This window comes from Penicilliopsis zonata (assembly GCF_001890105.1).
Source record: "Penicilliopsis zonata CBS 506.65 unplaced genomic scaffold ASPZOscaffold_4, whole genome shotgun sequence".
Classification (NCBI taxonomy): Eukaryota; Fungi; Ascomycota; class Eurotiomycetes; order Eurotiales; family Aspergillaceae; genus Penicilliopsis; species Penicilliopsis zonata.
Window position 1 is genome coordinate 1,253,666 of NW_019208914.1, and position 13,264 is coordinate 1,266,929.

Sequence of the window (13,264 nt, forward strand, 5' to 3'; positions counted from 1 at the left end):
CGGCTCTGTTTCCACTGGTAGCTCTGGTTCCTCTGGCTCTAGCTCAGGTAGTTCCAGCTCCGGCTCTTCTAGTTCCTCTAGCTCTGGCTCTTCTGGCAGCTCTGGTTCTTCAGGCTCCTCCGGTTCGTCTGGTTCCTCGGGCTCCAGCTCCTCCGGTTCGTCTGGTTCCTCGGGCTCCAGCTCCTCCGGTTCGTCTGGTTCCTCGGGCTCCAGCTCCTCCGGTAGCTCTGGCTCGTCTGGCAGCTCTGGCTCCTCTGGTTCTAGCTCCTCTGGCAGCTCTGGCTCGTCTGGCAGCTCTAGCTCTAGCTCCGGTAGCTCTGGCTCGTCAGGCTCCAGCTCTGGTTCATCTGGCTCCAGCTCTGGCTCGTCTGGCAGCTCTGGCTCTGGCTCTGGCTCAGGTTCATCCGTCACTATTCCCGCTCAGACCAGCACCCCTTACCCATCTGGCGTTTCCCCGACTTCCGCCACCTCCACTGCTGTTTCTCCCGCTTCCGGTTCTTCTGGCTCTGGTTCCGGCTCGACTGGCAGCTCTGGCTCCAGCTCGGGTAGCTCTGGTTCTTCTGGCTCCTCTGGTTCTTCTGGCTCCTCTGGTAGCTCTGGCTCCAGCTCTGGCTCCTCTGGAAGCTCTGGCTCCAGCTCGGGTAGCTCTGGATCTTCTGGCTCTTCTGGCTCGGGTTCCTCTGGCTCGGGCTCTGAAAGCTCTATCGTCTACGAGTACACTTCGTACAGCACCAGCTTCTCGACCTACACCACGGAGTATGTCACTGCCCCTACCGTCACCATCACCGCCGCTCCTACCGCCACCGGCAGCGTTCAGACCGTCACCGTCATCAACACGGTCACCGTTTGCGGATGCGACTAAATACACACACAATGGACGATGCGACAAATCTCATTTGATACGACGAACTGGAACTTTTAGGGCACCGAATATGATGGCTTAGAAATTTGGCGGCTCAGAGACGAACTCGTCTCAACCCCGTCCTCAATGTTTAATTCTAATTGTATATTTTCATTTCTTGATTTTCATGTACTGTTACTTTTGTTTTGGCCGTGGGTGACGCCTGCTGCTTTGCAAAATTCGAGGCGATGGATACCTTCGAGGCCTGGCCTGTTCAAACTACTCCACATTCCTTTACAATGAAGAACATAACCATCAGTTAACTACTTATCTTAACTGGCTCTTAAACTAGAGTTAATTTAACATAATTTAACTTCTACAATAATGGATTCAAACAATGGACATGCCGGTCCGTACCTTCAAAAATAATTGACCGAGAAATCAGAAACTATCATCCACTAACCGACTCCATGGTTGCCGAAATCTGGCCAGATTCTCGGACAGACTACCCATCATTCAATCGTATGGACTACGTTAGAATATGGATATTTCGAATGTCCAGATGCCGAGACCTACTACATACTCCGTTGCTCGATATGGAGAGTCTGGAGATCTGATACTGGTAGCGAGGCGAAAGACGCAATGAAATCCGTAAGAAAGGGCATCTATCTGCTTTGAGATCTAGACAGGATACTGAAAGGATTACCGGTAATGATTATGGTTTCTATTTTTTGAGTTGAATTTCCTAGATGCTTTGTATGTTTATGTCACCTACCGGTTTCACCTGAGGTGCGGCGCATTGCAACCAATTTTTCGCGCAGTAATCTTTCGCGCAGTTCCAAGGAGGGGAATTTCAGAGGCTTCGTCTTAGTTGCCTGTAAGTTGGTAGAGCGTTAGCATGATCGTCTTATTAAAGGGACAGGAAAGGAAATGAGAGTTGGAGGCCGGGGGGAGGGAGTTGAAAACAGACATGAAAGGGTACTATTTGGTCGATCTAGAGCAGACGAGAAGTTGATTTAAAGCCTCGAGGTCATTCACGCACCTCATCCGCCTCCTTCATCTCTTTGTCCGAGCTCTCGGTTGGCTGCTGAGGTGTCTTTTTGGAAGCGGTGTGTTCTGAATCAGTCATTCTCTGGCGTTTCTCAGTGGGGATAGATACGGAAGAGGTGTTACGCCGTCTTCGGGCGGAGGGAGCATATCTAGGGATGGAACGACGTCTTTTTCTATCCCTCGTGTGGCTGCGGCTGCGGGACCGAGAATTAGAAGGAGAGCGTGAAACCGAACGCCGTGGGGTCCCGCTGCGAGAGCGGGTGCGTCCCCTGCTGCGGCTCCGACGTCCGCTGCGGCCGTCGGTTCGGTTTCGGCTGCGACTCAAGCGGCGGTCGTCACGGTCATGGCGGGCCTTGACAATATCAGCGGTGGGTTCTTTTCTATCAACGCGTGAATCGCGAGGTGGAGGTGATCTCCTTCGCCTGCCACCTCTTTCACCCGGGGTGCGAGATCTCGATCTCGACCCCGATCTGGACCCAGAGGCCTCCCTTTTTCTGCGGCGATCCTTCACGGCAGGCGATCGCGAGGAACTGCGGGACGAAACGGATCTGCGTCTCCTTCGGTCTCTTCTGGGGGAACGTGAGCGCGAGGAATCACTGCGGGAAATGGATCGAGCGCGATCACCGTAATCAGGACTTTGTCTCCTTGGCTTCCCGTGATTCCGTCTGTCAGGAGACACAGAGCCGCTGGGGGACCGGCGACGAGTGTCTCTGGGTCGGGTGCGGGGTTCCTGGCGTGGCCGGCGCGGCGGCGGCGAACGTGACGAAGATAGAACGCGGGAAGGTGAACCACTTGGCGATCTTGAGGACCGACGGGTTCGACGAGACCCAGTAGGAACGTACGAGTCTAACTCGCGTCTTCGAGGCGGTGGTTCACGAAACCGATCGCGGCTGTTTCGCCGAGGCGGTGATCTTGAAGGTCTCCGGTTGAAGTCCCGACCCCCTCGACCCCCCCTTCCTCTTCTATTTCTATCGGCCCTTTCTCGTTGCCGCAGATCTTCGATCTCTCGTTCTCTCGTCCGCTCTTGCTCCTTGCGCTGTCGAGCTTCCTCCGCTGCTTTCTCGGCTGCGGCCTGAAGAATGGTCAGCCCGTTGAACGATAGGATCAAGAAAATCCCAATGGTCTAATCACTTTTTCTTGTATCAGCTCGAGCTTCTTCGCCTCCAAGAGTTCTTTGGGCACGCCCTGGGGGTTCTCTTGAGCGCTGAGGCACAAGGACCAGAGCTCTTTACAGAATCGAGGTGTATCTCTATCAAGGAATCCGGTGAGCTGAATTTGTAGGGATCGAATATCCGGCTATCAGGAAAGAGCCAGTCACATTAGTTTTCCATGAGCACGACCCCTGGGGTACAACCTGTAAACTTACATAGCGCGACCCTTCGAGAAGGTTGAAGCAGAGCTCAATAACCACATCGTCTTCATTGCCCAAAATCTCGGAAATTTTACTAGCAATCCACCTGTAGTCATGACCGTCCGTTAGCCCAACACCCTTCACCAGCGCTTGCCTCAGACCGGTTCTCACTTCTTCATCACTTCGATATTGACCTTGTTCATGTCTACCTTCCGGCTGAATTCGGGAGGGAACTTGGTCTGCCTGAGCAGTTTGGCATCCACGCTGGTCGCCATCTTGCCCGCTAGCTTCAGAAAGCCGCTCTTAGCTGGATAGTTGGAGAGAGGGATGGTTACTTGGTAGAGAACGGATTCCGTGACGCGCGATCACCAAGCGTGTTCGGATAATTATCGGCCCGAAATGTATATTTCGACACCTGAGGCATACACAAATACGTTCAGATTATTCTGACTTGAACTTGCTTGGATATATTGTGTGTATATCAATTTCATCGTGGATCATCTCGTTAGAAAGCATTAAACTCGTGATATCATGAAGTTGTAGAAACAGAATATAAAGGGCCTCAGAATAACGACAGCTCTCTGAGGACTCGGCTCACATCTTCTCTTGCCCGAGATAGCTCTTTGTCCACCTTCCCATCCACATGTCTTGTTTTTACCGCGTAATGCAGGTCTACCAACTCTTTTGCCCGTTCTAGCTCCTGATTCCGGCTGGATGGCTCCTTTACATTGGTGGAATTCTCCAGCAGGCCACCCCCAGACACCTTCTTGTTCGCGGTAACGAGAGCGAGAGCATCACTGTAGTCCTGCCATGGGGTTAGCTTATTCGAAACGTGTATAGATAGCTAGCAAAAGCATTCCCATTGCCAAAGAAAAAGGTGAGAGGTAGCAATGTGTGACGTACGCAAACTCGTAGAGACGTGAGGTCCGATAGAATCTCAGCGACCTGCATGCTGGGAAACCTAGTAACTCCAAGAAGAAATGATAAAAAACTGCAGTATTAAATGTTAATGAACATTAGAGGATTAGCCTGCAAGAAGGTTGACCGTAAAGAAGAGGTAGATAGATAGATAGTGGTGGACTGAAGTTAGGAGGTATCCTTGAAGCGTGTTGTTGTCTAAGAAGATGATAGGGTGTTCCAAAAAGGGACAGGCGGGACCAACAATGACTTCAGCGGGGAGGTTCTTATATAAATAGCCCACTATCCTCTACAGAGTAATTCTGTGTTGATTTCCATCTATCTTGATTCTTTTTTTCTAGTATGACCATGTCTCAACTCCCAACCGATCAGGAGTGACTACGGAATACTACATGTACTACAAGTGGGTGAGATGACGGGCGCCTGCAGCTTACGACATTCTGCGACAGAGTATCAGAATCCCTCCATTCGTCATCCTATCTTCGCACCGTCCAGACTCTTGCAAGCTATTGCTACTCCGTATCGACCAGGATTATCCCAAAAGTACTTCTCCATCACGATGAGAAAACTCGCTACCGCTATTATCTTTATCCGTCCATGTCTCCGGCGCTACTCGACACCCCAGGCTGTCCACCATACGAAGCAAGTCTTTCGTTTGAGGGATGCTCAATATCCAATAGATTGATCCGTCCGCCGTCTCCATCTGCATGCTGTCAAATCCCCATCTCCGTCTTGGATGCCTGCGAAACGCGGGGAAGGAGGGCCAGCGGATCAAGTCTGCCGTATTTCGGAGGGGCTCCGCAGGCTTTCGCACTCGGACGGACGGCACCTAAAAGTAGCTTCCAGGTCTCTCTGGGCCTCTTATTTACACCTGCAACCTCCACGGTCTGTTTCGCTGCACCAGTGATTTTTTTTCTCCTTCATCCTCTCATCTACTGTGAGTTGCTCGTACTAGCTGTCGACTGTTTGGCGTGATTTTGCTGACCCCTACGGACTAGTCCGACAGTCACCATGGCCGCCTCCATCCGCGCCAACTGCAGAAAGGTTGTCTGCATTGGCCGTAACTACGCGTACGTTCTTCATTGAAATCTAGAGATATTGATAGAAGGAAAAAGAGAGAGAGAGAGAGAGAGAGAGAGATTCTTGCTGACCTTTCATTTCTAGCGACCACATCACAGAACTTAACAACACCAAGCCCAAGCAGCCCTTCTTCTTCCTGAAGCCTACCTCCTCCATCCTTCTTCCAGGCGAGGGCCCCGTGCTGCGTCCCAAGGGCATCAACCTGCACTATGAAATCGAGCTCGGCGTTGTGATGGGCCGGACCGTTCGTGACTTGGACCCGACAGATGAGAAGGGCGCTCTGGATGCGATCGAGAGTGAGTGATGAAATCATGAGGAGCGAAGGAGGCTATATGTAATAGTCCATCATTAATAATATTTTCCAGGCTACGTTCTTGCTATCGACATGACCGCCCGGAACGTTCAGGAGGAAGCGAAGAAGAAGGGCCTCCCCTGGTCGATCGCCAAGGGGTTCGACACCTTCCTCCCTATCTCGGAGGAGATCAGCAAGGCACGCCTCCCCAACCCTCACGACGCCTTCCTGGAGCTCAAGGTCGGATCCGACGTCCGCCAGTCCGACTCGACCAGCCTGATGCTCTACCAGATCCCCCGGCAGCTGGCCGAGATCTCGCGCGTCATGCAGCTCGAGAAGGGCGACATCATCCTCACCGGCACGCCCAAGGGCGTCGGCCCCGTCGTCTCCGGAGATATCATGACTGCCACCATCTCCGTCGGTGGCCAGGAGATCTCCGAGGGTAGAATCGAGGTCGCCGTTGAGGATAGCACCGGCGCCTACGAGTACAAGGAGACCTAAATGGAGATCCTTCTCTGTTTTTTAGATCTTCTCATCTGTAAATATTCACAGAACGCTGAAATACAGACATACATAGTACATGATCAACCGAATATCGTAAAGTAAGAAAAGGGAAAAAAAAAGGAACAATAAACCCCGCCAAACATAAGCCATAAGTCATTATCATTATCATCATCCCATGTCAAGACGTGATTCGTATCCAGACCCCTCACCACTCCTCGTCAGGGGGAACGATAGAGATGCATCGTCTCCGCTTCTTCCCAGTCTTGCCGGCCGCATACCCGTCGACGACATTCATGTTCACGCTGATATTCTCCTTCCCCTCGTGCTGCTGCGGGGGACAAACTGCATCGTTTCTCGCCTTGCCGGATTTACCGTGTAGCATGGACTTGGATTTGGGCCTGGTGCCAATCGGCAGCCCGATATCCTGGTGCTTCATGAACTGCTGCAGCGCGGTCTTAAGCCCCATCCACGTCCAACCATGTTCGTCGAGCTGTATCCCGAGCGAGTGCCGCGCGCCAGGAAACCGGAGACCTGTCAGGAAGGCTTCGACGAGGACTCCCTCGCGCTTGGAGGGGGGTAGCTGGGTGCGGACACTCTCTGCGAAGGAGAAATAGTCTGAGAGAGTCCGCTGGTTCTGGCTTAGGAGGTGGCGCATGTCGGGTTCGGACGGGCGTTCTCCTTCGTTGGGCTGGTGGATGGATGGGTTGGAGGGCATCGAGTCAGGGACCATGGCAACGTCTGAATCGTTGATGGTCGAATCTTTTTTTTTGGACCTTGTGAGTAGGAATGGACGAATATGTCTAGCTATTATCAACTTACCGGTCAGACGGTTCGACTTCTTCGCTTTCTTCGGCCCAGGCTGGAATTCCAGCTCAACCTCCTGCAGCCTTGCCACCAAGTCCTCCAGGTGCATGCTCACGCTGCCCTCCAGACTCTCCAGCTCTAGTTTGAGAGTGGCGTTCTCCGATTCTAGCTTCTGGATACAGGTCCGTAGCTCCTTGACCGTCTTCTTCAGCTCGTTCGCGGTCGAAGTGTTCAAGTCGAGCGCAGCGCTGGTGCTCTCGAGCTGCTCGGCAAGATAGACATTCTCACGACGCAGCTGGTATGCCCAAAGGAGCGGGGTGCCGTCGGTGTCAGCCATGGGGATTGGATTGATGTTAGATGAGTGGTATGTTAATGAATAAAGAGATAATATTCAGAGAGATGAGAGAGGTATAAGATCAAAAGAGCAGGAAGGCACAAGATCCAAAGATTTAAAGAGTAGAGGAGAGAAAGGAAAAGGCTGGGGGTTATGTGGTAGATGTGTGGGTGCCTAGAACAGGTCAGGATGGCATTCACTGCCCATTTCATCGAGACATGGTTAGGGTTTAACTATTGTATTGCGTGGAGCTTAACAATAGTACAAATCAAGTGAGACCACACCAACATGTACTCGCTTCCCTATTGTTTGGACGATAGACTGTGACTCGAGATGCCTCGTCGAAAGGAGCCAGTCACTGTGGAGGGCATCGGTCGGGTTGAGATTGTGTTTGACGTGGTCCAAAAGGGAAACCCCCCCGGGTCCGCCTCACTTGGTTCGGAACAGGCACTCGAGAATCCACCACGAACACGTATTGGCGCGACTAGTTTACAAGATTTGGGGACTCGGTATGGAAAAGCATATGGAATGGCATTTACCTCTATCTATCAAAGTGAAAACAGGTACAAAAACCACTCCTGAGATTCATCATTCATTCATTCGTGCGCCCAACCTGCCTCGTCCGTTCATGGGGAGAAAAGACAATGAAAAGCACCCGAATGAATAAAAAAAGCACAAGGCGTTTTTACCCGATCTATTGATTAAGCATGAGGGCACCCTTAACCAACCAGAGCGAGCCGGATAAACGGCGAGAGGGAAAAAAAAGGTGACGGCAGGGTAGGAAAAGAGGAAAAAAAAAAAGATGATGCAGCAGATCGTGAATTACAGCAATTAAGCGCACAAAACATGGAAGCATCTCCGAAGGCAGAAAACATAAGAAACCATGACAGCAGAAAGAGGAGGGAGGTACGCTAACAATAGCACCGCATCCTCAACCAACCACCGTAAGCGGGAGTAAATGCTGGAGATACAGGAAGCCACTTTTATTGAAGAGGGGAAAAGTTTTGCTCTGTACAAGGAGAATGTGCGATTTGGTTTGGTGAATCGCCGCTTCACCCCGGTACCATTATTGGCGTACTGCGATCGCGATCCGCATCGACATAAACGGAAGGTGACTCGTAAAAGCGTTTAGATGAGGTCTGAAGCGAGTTAGCATGACAGGTATATTAAAAAACCAGGTATAATACGGCAGCGACTTACCAGCAACGTTCATGGGCATCTCCTCGATCTGGGTGCTGTAGAACTGCTCGATCTCACGCATCATACGGACATCGTCAGCGGTGACGAAGTTGATGGCAACACCCTTACGACCGAAACGACCACCACGACCGATACGGTGGATGTAGTTCTCACGGTTGGAGGGAAGGTCGTAGTTGATGACCAGGGAGACCTGCTGGACGTCGATACCACGGGCCAGGAGATCGGTGGCGATCAGGACACGGGAAGAACCGGAGCGGAACTCCTTCATGATAACATCACGCTGGCCCTGCTCCATATCACCGTGCATGGCGGAGACGGTGAAGTCACGGGCAGTCAGCTTGTCGGTGAGCCAGTCGACCTTCCGGCGGGTGTTGCAGAAGATGACGGCCTGGGTGATGGTGACGGTCTCGTAGAGATCGGAGAGGGTGTCGAGCTTCCAGTCTTCCTTCTCGACGGCAATGTAGAACTGCTTGATACCCTCAAGGGTGAGTTCCTGCTTCTTGACCAGGATGCGGACGGGGTCGCGCATGAACTTGGTGGTCACCTCCAGGACGTCCTGGGGCATGGTAGCCGACAGCAGGACAACCTGGGTGGACTGGGGGAGGAGCTGGAAGATGTCGTAGATCTGCTCGGTGAAACCACGCTAGAAGGGAGGTCAGCATGTTTTTTTTTTTCAAGGGACTTCCATCGACTCAAGGGAAAAACCACTTACAGACAGCATCTCGTCAGCCTCATCGAGGATGAACTGCTTGAGGTGGTCGGTCTTGAGGACACGGCGCTGGATCATGTCGTGGACACGACCAGGGGTACCGACGACGACCTGGGGGCCGTCCTGGAGAGCCTTCATGTCCTCACGGACGTTGGTACCACCGATGCAGGCATGGCACTCAATGCTCATGAAGTCACCGATGGCAACAACGACCTTCTGGATCTGCTGCGCCAACTCACGGGTGGGAGCGAGGATCAGGGCCTGGCAGGCCTTGAGGGTGGGGTCGAGCTTCTGAAGGGCGGAGATAGAGAAGGTAGCGGTCTTTCCAGTACCGGACTGGGCCTGAGCAATCACATCGCTGCCTGTATGTAGGGTACGAAAAAAAAAAAAAATCAGAATTTGCCTCTTGATATTCTCACCACATCAAATCTATCAAGTATGACTTACCCTTGATGATGGGCATAATAGCACGCTGCTGAATGGCAGAGGGGCGCTCGAAACCGTAAGCGTAGATACCTGAAGATAACCGTTAGAACTTTTTTTGCCCTCCCCGACCCCACCTGATGGATGGATCTTTTTTCGGGTTGTAGGTGAGAGAACATACCGCGAAGCAGCTCGGGCTTGAGGTTCATCGCATCGAAGGAGTCGGTGACCTCATCGTAGTTGGTCTCGATCTGACCTGTAGCAAGCAAGAAGAACGTATTGTCAGTCCTCTCTTCTCTCTGAGGTCATGTCGACCGTAAGGGTCGCCACACCGAACGGCAGCACGCCGCCCGACAAGCGACCGCACACAGTCTCTTTTCCGGATACCAAATGCTCGACCTACCTTCGGGGATCTCCTCCAAACCCTTGTCGTTAGAAGCCATGATTGCGGTTGTGGTATGAGGGCGATCACTAGCGACACGGTCAAGTCAGTACACGGCGGTGGGGTTGACAGAAGTGAAGGGGATTTAGCGAACCCAGTGGGGTGGTCGCAGTCTTAGAGACTTTGAAACGGTTTTTTTATTCGCGTAAAGGGGGGGAACAACTAGAACCTGACTCTCGAACGTGAGAGTACTGAAAGGACTAGTTGGGTGTGAAAATCTGGTAGTGATATGGGTAATTCCAGGAAGTGGTAAGAGAGAGAGAAGAGAAAAGGCGGGAATGGATGGGGGGGGTTTTTTTTTTCTTGAAGCCATGAAATTTTCGGCGGTTAGCGCCATTCTGCCGAACCGCCGGACAGTGGCCACCGCCTTTGGGTTCTGCTGCTCGAGTTTGAAGAATAAAATAATAGTTATGGGGGACGGCCTTTTGTTCTGGGTATTACACGTCCAAACGAGGGATATTAATTAATTTATCGCTTGAAGCTTCTTCTATCTAGTCTGTAGAACAAAACTTTTGATATTATTATTCCTTCTTTCCCCCATAACTTTCTTTTGTGTGTATGTTTGTCGGGTAGTATTATTATCTGGATTGTGCTGGCTGGCCCCATAGCGAGTTGTCCCCCCGCCCAGCCAATCAGTCAGTCTGGGCCGTCTTTTCCCTTTGGTTTTTCTTTGCTGCTGCAGTGAGGCTGTAGTAAGGCCGATATAAAAAAAACCCGGTGTTTTCCTTTTCTCCGTGGCTTGTCCATCCAATGGAAATTGGGGAGTTTCTGAAATCATGCTAGACCCAACTGCACAGGACATCTCTCAGGATGCGATTCCGTGCCATCCTCTAGGCGTCAAACCGAGTGGAAATGCCCTTTTGGCTGCGTGGAATCTCCGGTCGGCCATCGGGGCCTTCAATATCCTGCCAGATGAGCTGATCATCACGGTGCTGGAGCTGCTAGATGGCGCGGCGCTCTTGAACATCGGACGCACCTGTAAGGCCTTCTACGCCTTCACCAGAGCGGAGGAATTGTGGAAGGCGCTTTTTATACGGTAAGGGAGTCTCACGACGTCACACGTGCTTCTCGAGCCATGTGTCGGTGCTACCTGCCTCAAGAAGGTTCATGCTAAGAGGTGTCAGATCTATCCCGTCCGGTTTCTCGTGGAGAGGCACATGGCGTTCCACGTTCCTGAACCTGCCAGAGTCCCAGGTGTCGATCTTGGACTGCTCACATCTGTTTTCCGACACACTCCACCGTCCGTTTTACTGCGCACATATCTCGCTGGACCCGTATGTCACGAAGATCCCCGTCAGGAACGCCATTCCTCGTCTGCCAGATCTCTCTCCGGAGGAGTTCCAGGAGAGCTGGACCGATAAACCTTTCATCCTCACGGAACCCGTCAGGGCATGGCCTGTCTACCAGACCTGGTCTGTAGAGGCCCTTCTGGAGAAGTATGGCGACACCGTGTTTCGTGCGGAAGCAGTGGACTGGCCCCTCCGGACCTACGGGGACTACATGCACAACAACTCGGACGAAAGCCCGTTATATCTCTTTGATCGCGCATTCGTGTCCAAGATGGGTCTCAAGGTTGGGAAACCGGACGAAGAACCGGACGCAGCCTACTGGCCGCCGTCCTGTTTTGGAGAAGACCTGTTTTCTGTCCTGGGGAATGACCGCCCGGACAGACAGTGGCTGATCATCGGCCCTGAGCGGTCAGGGAGCACCTTTCATAAGGACCCTAATGCGACCAGTGCGTGGAATGCGGTTCTCCGTGGTTCCAAATACTGGATAATGTTCCCCTCGTCGTCCAAGCTACCGCCTCCGCCCGGAGTCTATGTATCGGAGGATCAGAGCGAGGTGACCTCGCCGCTGAGCATTGCAGAGTGGCTGCTGGGCTTCCACGCCGAGGCGCGCCGCACACCTGGCTGTGTGGAGGGCATCTGCGCGGCGGGAGAGGTCCTCCATGTTCCTTCGGGATGGTGGCATCTGGTCGTCAACATCGAACCTTCGATTGCCATTACGCAAAACTTTATTCCCCGCGCGCACCTAACTGCTGCGCTGGACTTCTTGAGCAGGAAGGCCGACCAGATTTCAGGGTTCCGCAAGGATGTCCATGATCCATATGAGCGATTTGTGAAACAGTTACAAGTATCCCACCCGGACCTCTTGGAGCAGGCCTACGAACAGTTGAAGCAGAAGTCGGAAGGCAAGAAACGGAAATGGGATGAACTGGTTCATGGAAAGACGGCAGAAGATGGCAATAATGCAGACGCCCCTGAGGGTGGCTTCAGCTTTGGCTTTGGAGATGATGGAAGTGACGTGGAGGTGCCATAACCGGTTGAATTGATTCCCAAAGAAGAAGAAGAATTGAATGATTGAATGATTGAGCGGCTATGCTTAACAGGGAGAAATTGTCTAACACAGTGTGCTCCCGCCATTTCAGAGTTCAATGACAAGCCACTGTCTTGGTCGCCGTCATGCCCTCGCCGAAAGCCAAGTACCCGACAAACGCACCAACCGCAACAGCAAGCATGACAAGGCCATTATACGTCATGAAAAGCAGCCTTAGGTAGCATTGGATTAGCACCGACAAGACGCATTGTACCAGGGAAAGCTATGGTATCCCGACTCACATGATGAAGAAACTATAGAAGACCTGGACGGCATACAGCGCCGCCATCACAATCTTCCCCTTCTGCTCCACCGCCTTTTGATTGTCTCGGCCTACAAGCAGCGGTGAGCTTGCATCGAGGATGGTCTGGTTGGGACCCGCGGTAAAACTTGCTGTGGCAGGCAGTTGATCGCCGGTCTCCGCGTCTTTTTCTCGTCAATGACAGTTCAGTTCATCTCGGAGTTGCAGAAGCAGCACCCAGTCTACCGACCATCCATACCACAACAAAGAATACAACAAGTGTAATTATTGATGAAATAGATAGCAAGGAAGACTAACCTGTCGTAGCGGATCCAGCCGAAAACGCCCTCAGGCGCTGCGTATGAGTGGCCTCGTACTGCCTCGTCACATTGCGCACACCCTCGTAGCCCGCGGTCAACAGCACGATGGCCACCAACGACACAAGCAGGGAGAGAGGACCGGTAATATGCCACTGAGAGAAGACGATACAGAGGTCCTTGGTCGACCAGGTGAAAAGCATCTACACATTCAGCCTTTAAAGCCTAGACCAAAGTATTGTCTTGGAACAAGACTCACGTTCATATTGCACTTGCCCATATCCATATCGCCGTGGTCGCCCATGTCCATATCCATATGATGCATTGAGTGGTCCATTTTCTTTATTTTTGAAAAAAGAATTTATATCAGGTATATCAGAAT

At 52.1% G+C, this 13,264-nt stretch overlaps 8 protein-coding genes across 8 annotated transcripts; 3 read left to right on the forward strand and 5 right to left on the reverse strand.

The window, feature by feature from the left end:
• Window positions 1-22: 22 nt before the first annotated feature.
• Window positions 23-862, forward strand: ASPZODRAFT_14677 (hypothetical protein; the record flags this gene model as incomplete). Its single annotated transcript, XM_022725200.1, has 1 exon — window positions 23-862. A coding segment is annotated over one exon (840 nt), but the record flags the coding sequence as incomplete, so codon positions are not given.
• A 714-nt stretch (window positions 863-1,576) lies between these two features.
• Window positions 1,577-3,568, reverse strand: ASPZODRAFT_130611 (hypothetical protein; the record flags this gene model as incomplete). The annotated part of the gene is made up of 5 exons (XM_022722545.1): window positions 3,414-3,568; window positions 3,258-3,348; window positions 3,023-3,187; window positions 1,812-2,963; window positions 1,577-1,716 (listed from the first exon to the last, which is right to left on the reverse strand). Coding segments are annotated over exons 1-4 (1,448 nt in total), but the record flags the coding sequence as incomplete, so codon positions are not given.
• Window positions 3,569-3,687: 119 nt separating this feature from the next.
• On the reverse strand, window positions 3,688-4,490 carry ASPZODRAFT_130612 (hypothetical protein). The gene is made up of 2 exons (XM_022722546.1): window positions 4,146-4,490; window positions 3,688-4,047 (listed from the first exon to the last, which is right to left on the reverse strand). Exons 1-2 carry the CDS (start codon window positions 4,191-4,193, stop codon window positions 3,805-3,807), a joined length of 291 nt encoding a protein of 96 aa, XP_022583059.1. The 5' UTR covers window positions 4,194-4,490; the 3' UTR covers window positions 3,688-3,804.
• Window positions 4,491-5,158: 668 nt separating this feature from the next.
• On the forward strand, window positions 5,159-6,269 carry ASPZODRAFT_130614 (hypothetical protein). The gene is made up of 3 exons (XM_022722547.1): window positions 5,159-5,230; window positions 5,325-5,536; window positions 5,606-6,269. The coding sequence occupies exons 1-3, from the start codon at window positions 5,172-5,174 to the stop codon at window positions 6,031-6,033; spliced, it is 699 nt and encodes a 232-aa protein (XP_022583060.1). The 5' UTR covers window positions 5,159-5,171; the 3' UTR covers window positions 6,034-6,269.
• Window positions 5,898-7,342, reverse strand: ASPZODRAFT_1621167 (hypothetical protein). Its single transcript, XM_022726558.1, has 2 exons — window positions 6,856-7,342; window positions 5,898-6,795 (listed from the first exon to the last, which is right to left on the reverse strand). Exons 1-2 carry the CDS (start codon window positions 7,175-7,177, stop codon window positions 6,242-6,244), a joined length of 876 nt encoding a protein of 291 aa, XP_022583061.1. The 5' UTR covers window positions 7,178-7,342; the 3' UTR covers window positions 5,898-6,241.
• A 712-nt stretch (window positions 7,343-8,054) lies between these two features.
• Window positions 8,055-9,669, reverse strand: ASPZODRAFT_1622554 (hypothetical protein). The gene is made up of 4 exons (XM_022726567.1): window positions 9,531-9,669; window positions 9,087-9,445; window positions 8,375-9,017; window positions 8,055-8,313 (listed from the first exon to the last, which is right to left on the reverse strand). The coding sequence occupies exons 1-4, from the start codon at window positions 9,544-9,546 to the stop codon at window positions 8,303-8,305; spliced, it is 1,029 nt and encodes a 342-aa protein (XP_022583062.1). The 5' UTR covers window positions 9,547-9,669; the 3' UTR covers window positions 8,055-8,302.
• Window positions 9,670-10,724: 1,055 nt separating this feature from the next.
• On the forward strand, window positions 10,725-12,267 carry ASPZODRAFT_14684 (hypothetical protein; the record flags this gene model as incomplete). Its single annotated transcript, XM_022725203.1, has 2 exons — window positions 10,725-10,984; window positions 11,073-12,267. 2 exons carry the CDS (start codon window positions 10,725-10,727, stop codon window positions 12,265-12,267), a joined length of 1,455 nt encoding a protein of 484 aa, XP_022583063.1.
• Window positions 12,268-12,379: 112 nt separating this feature from the next.
• Window positions 12,380-13,198, reverse strand: ASPZODRAFT_62843 (hypothetical protein; the record flags this gene model as incomplete). Its single annotated transcript, XM_022729106.1, has 4 exons — window positions 12,380-12,497; window positions 12,567-12,750; window positions 12,884-13,085; window positions 13,142-13,198. 4 exons carry the CDS (start codon window positions 13,196-13,198, stop codon window positions 12,380-12,382), a joined length of 561 nt encoding a protein of 186 aa, XP_022583064.1.
• Between the last annotated feature and the right edge of the window lie 66 nt (window positions 13,199-13,264).

What these genes read in the sequence shown, in the direction of transcription:
- ASPZODRAFT_1622554 (XM_022726567.1), bottom strand. An exon ending in AGGCTGACGAGATGCTGTCT is followed by an intron (nt 9,018 to 9,086) that starts GTAAGTGGTTTT and finishes CCTCCCTTCTAG; the next exon opens with CGTGGTTTCACCGAGCAGAT.
- ASPZODRAFT_130614 (XM_022722547.1), top strand. Translation starts at nt 5,172, where the DNA reads ATGGCCGCCTCCATCCGCGCCAACTGCAGAAAGGTTGTCTGCATTGGC. An exon ending in TGCATTGGCCGTAACTACGC is followed by an intron (nt 5,231 to 5,324) that starts GTACGTTCTTCA and finishes TTTCATTTCTAG; the next exon opens with CGACCACATCACAGAACTTA. An exon ending in CGCTCTGGATGCGATCGAGA is followed by an intron (nt 5,537 to 5,605) that starts GTGAGTGATGAA and finishes AATATTTTCCAG; the next exon opens with GCTACGTTCTTGCTATCGAC.
- ASPZODRAFT_1621167 (XM_022726558.1), bottom strand. Translation starts at nt 7,177, where the DNA reads ATGGCTGACACCGACGGCACCCCGCTCCTTTGGGCATACCAGCTGCGT. An exon ending in GAAGTCGAACCGTCTGACCG is followed by an intron (nt 6,796 to 6,855) that starts GTAAGTTGATAA and finishes CCAAAAAAAAAG; the next exon opens with ATTCGACCATCAACGATTCA.
- ASPZODRAFT_130612 (XM_022722546.1), bottom strand. Translation starts at nt 4,193, where the DNA reads ATGCAGGTCGCTGAGATTCTATCGGACCTCACGTCTCTACGAGTTTGC. An exon ending in TCACGTCTCTACGAGTTTGC is followed by an intron (nt 4,048 to 4,145) that starts GTACGTCACACA and finishes ACCCCATGGCAG; the next exon opens with GACTACAGTGATGCTCTCGC.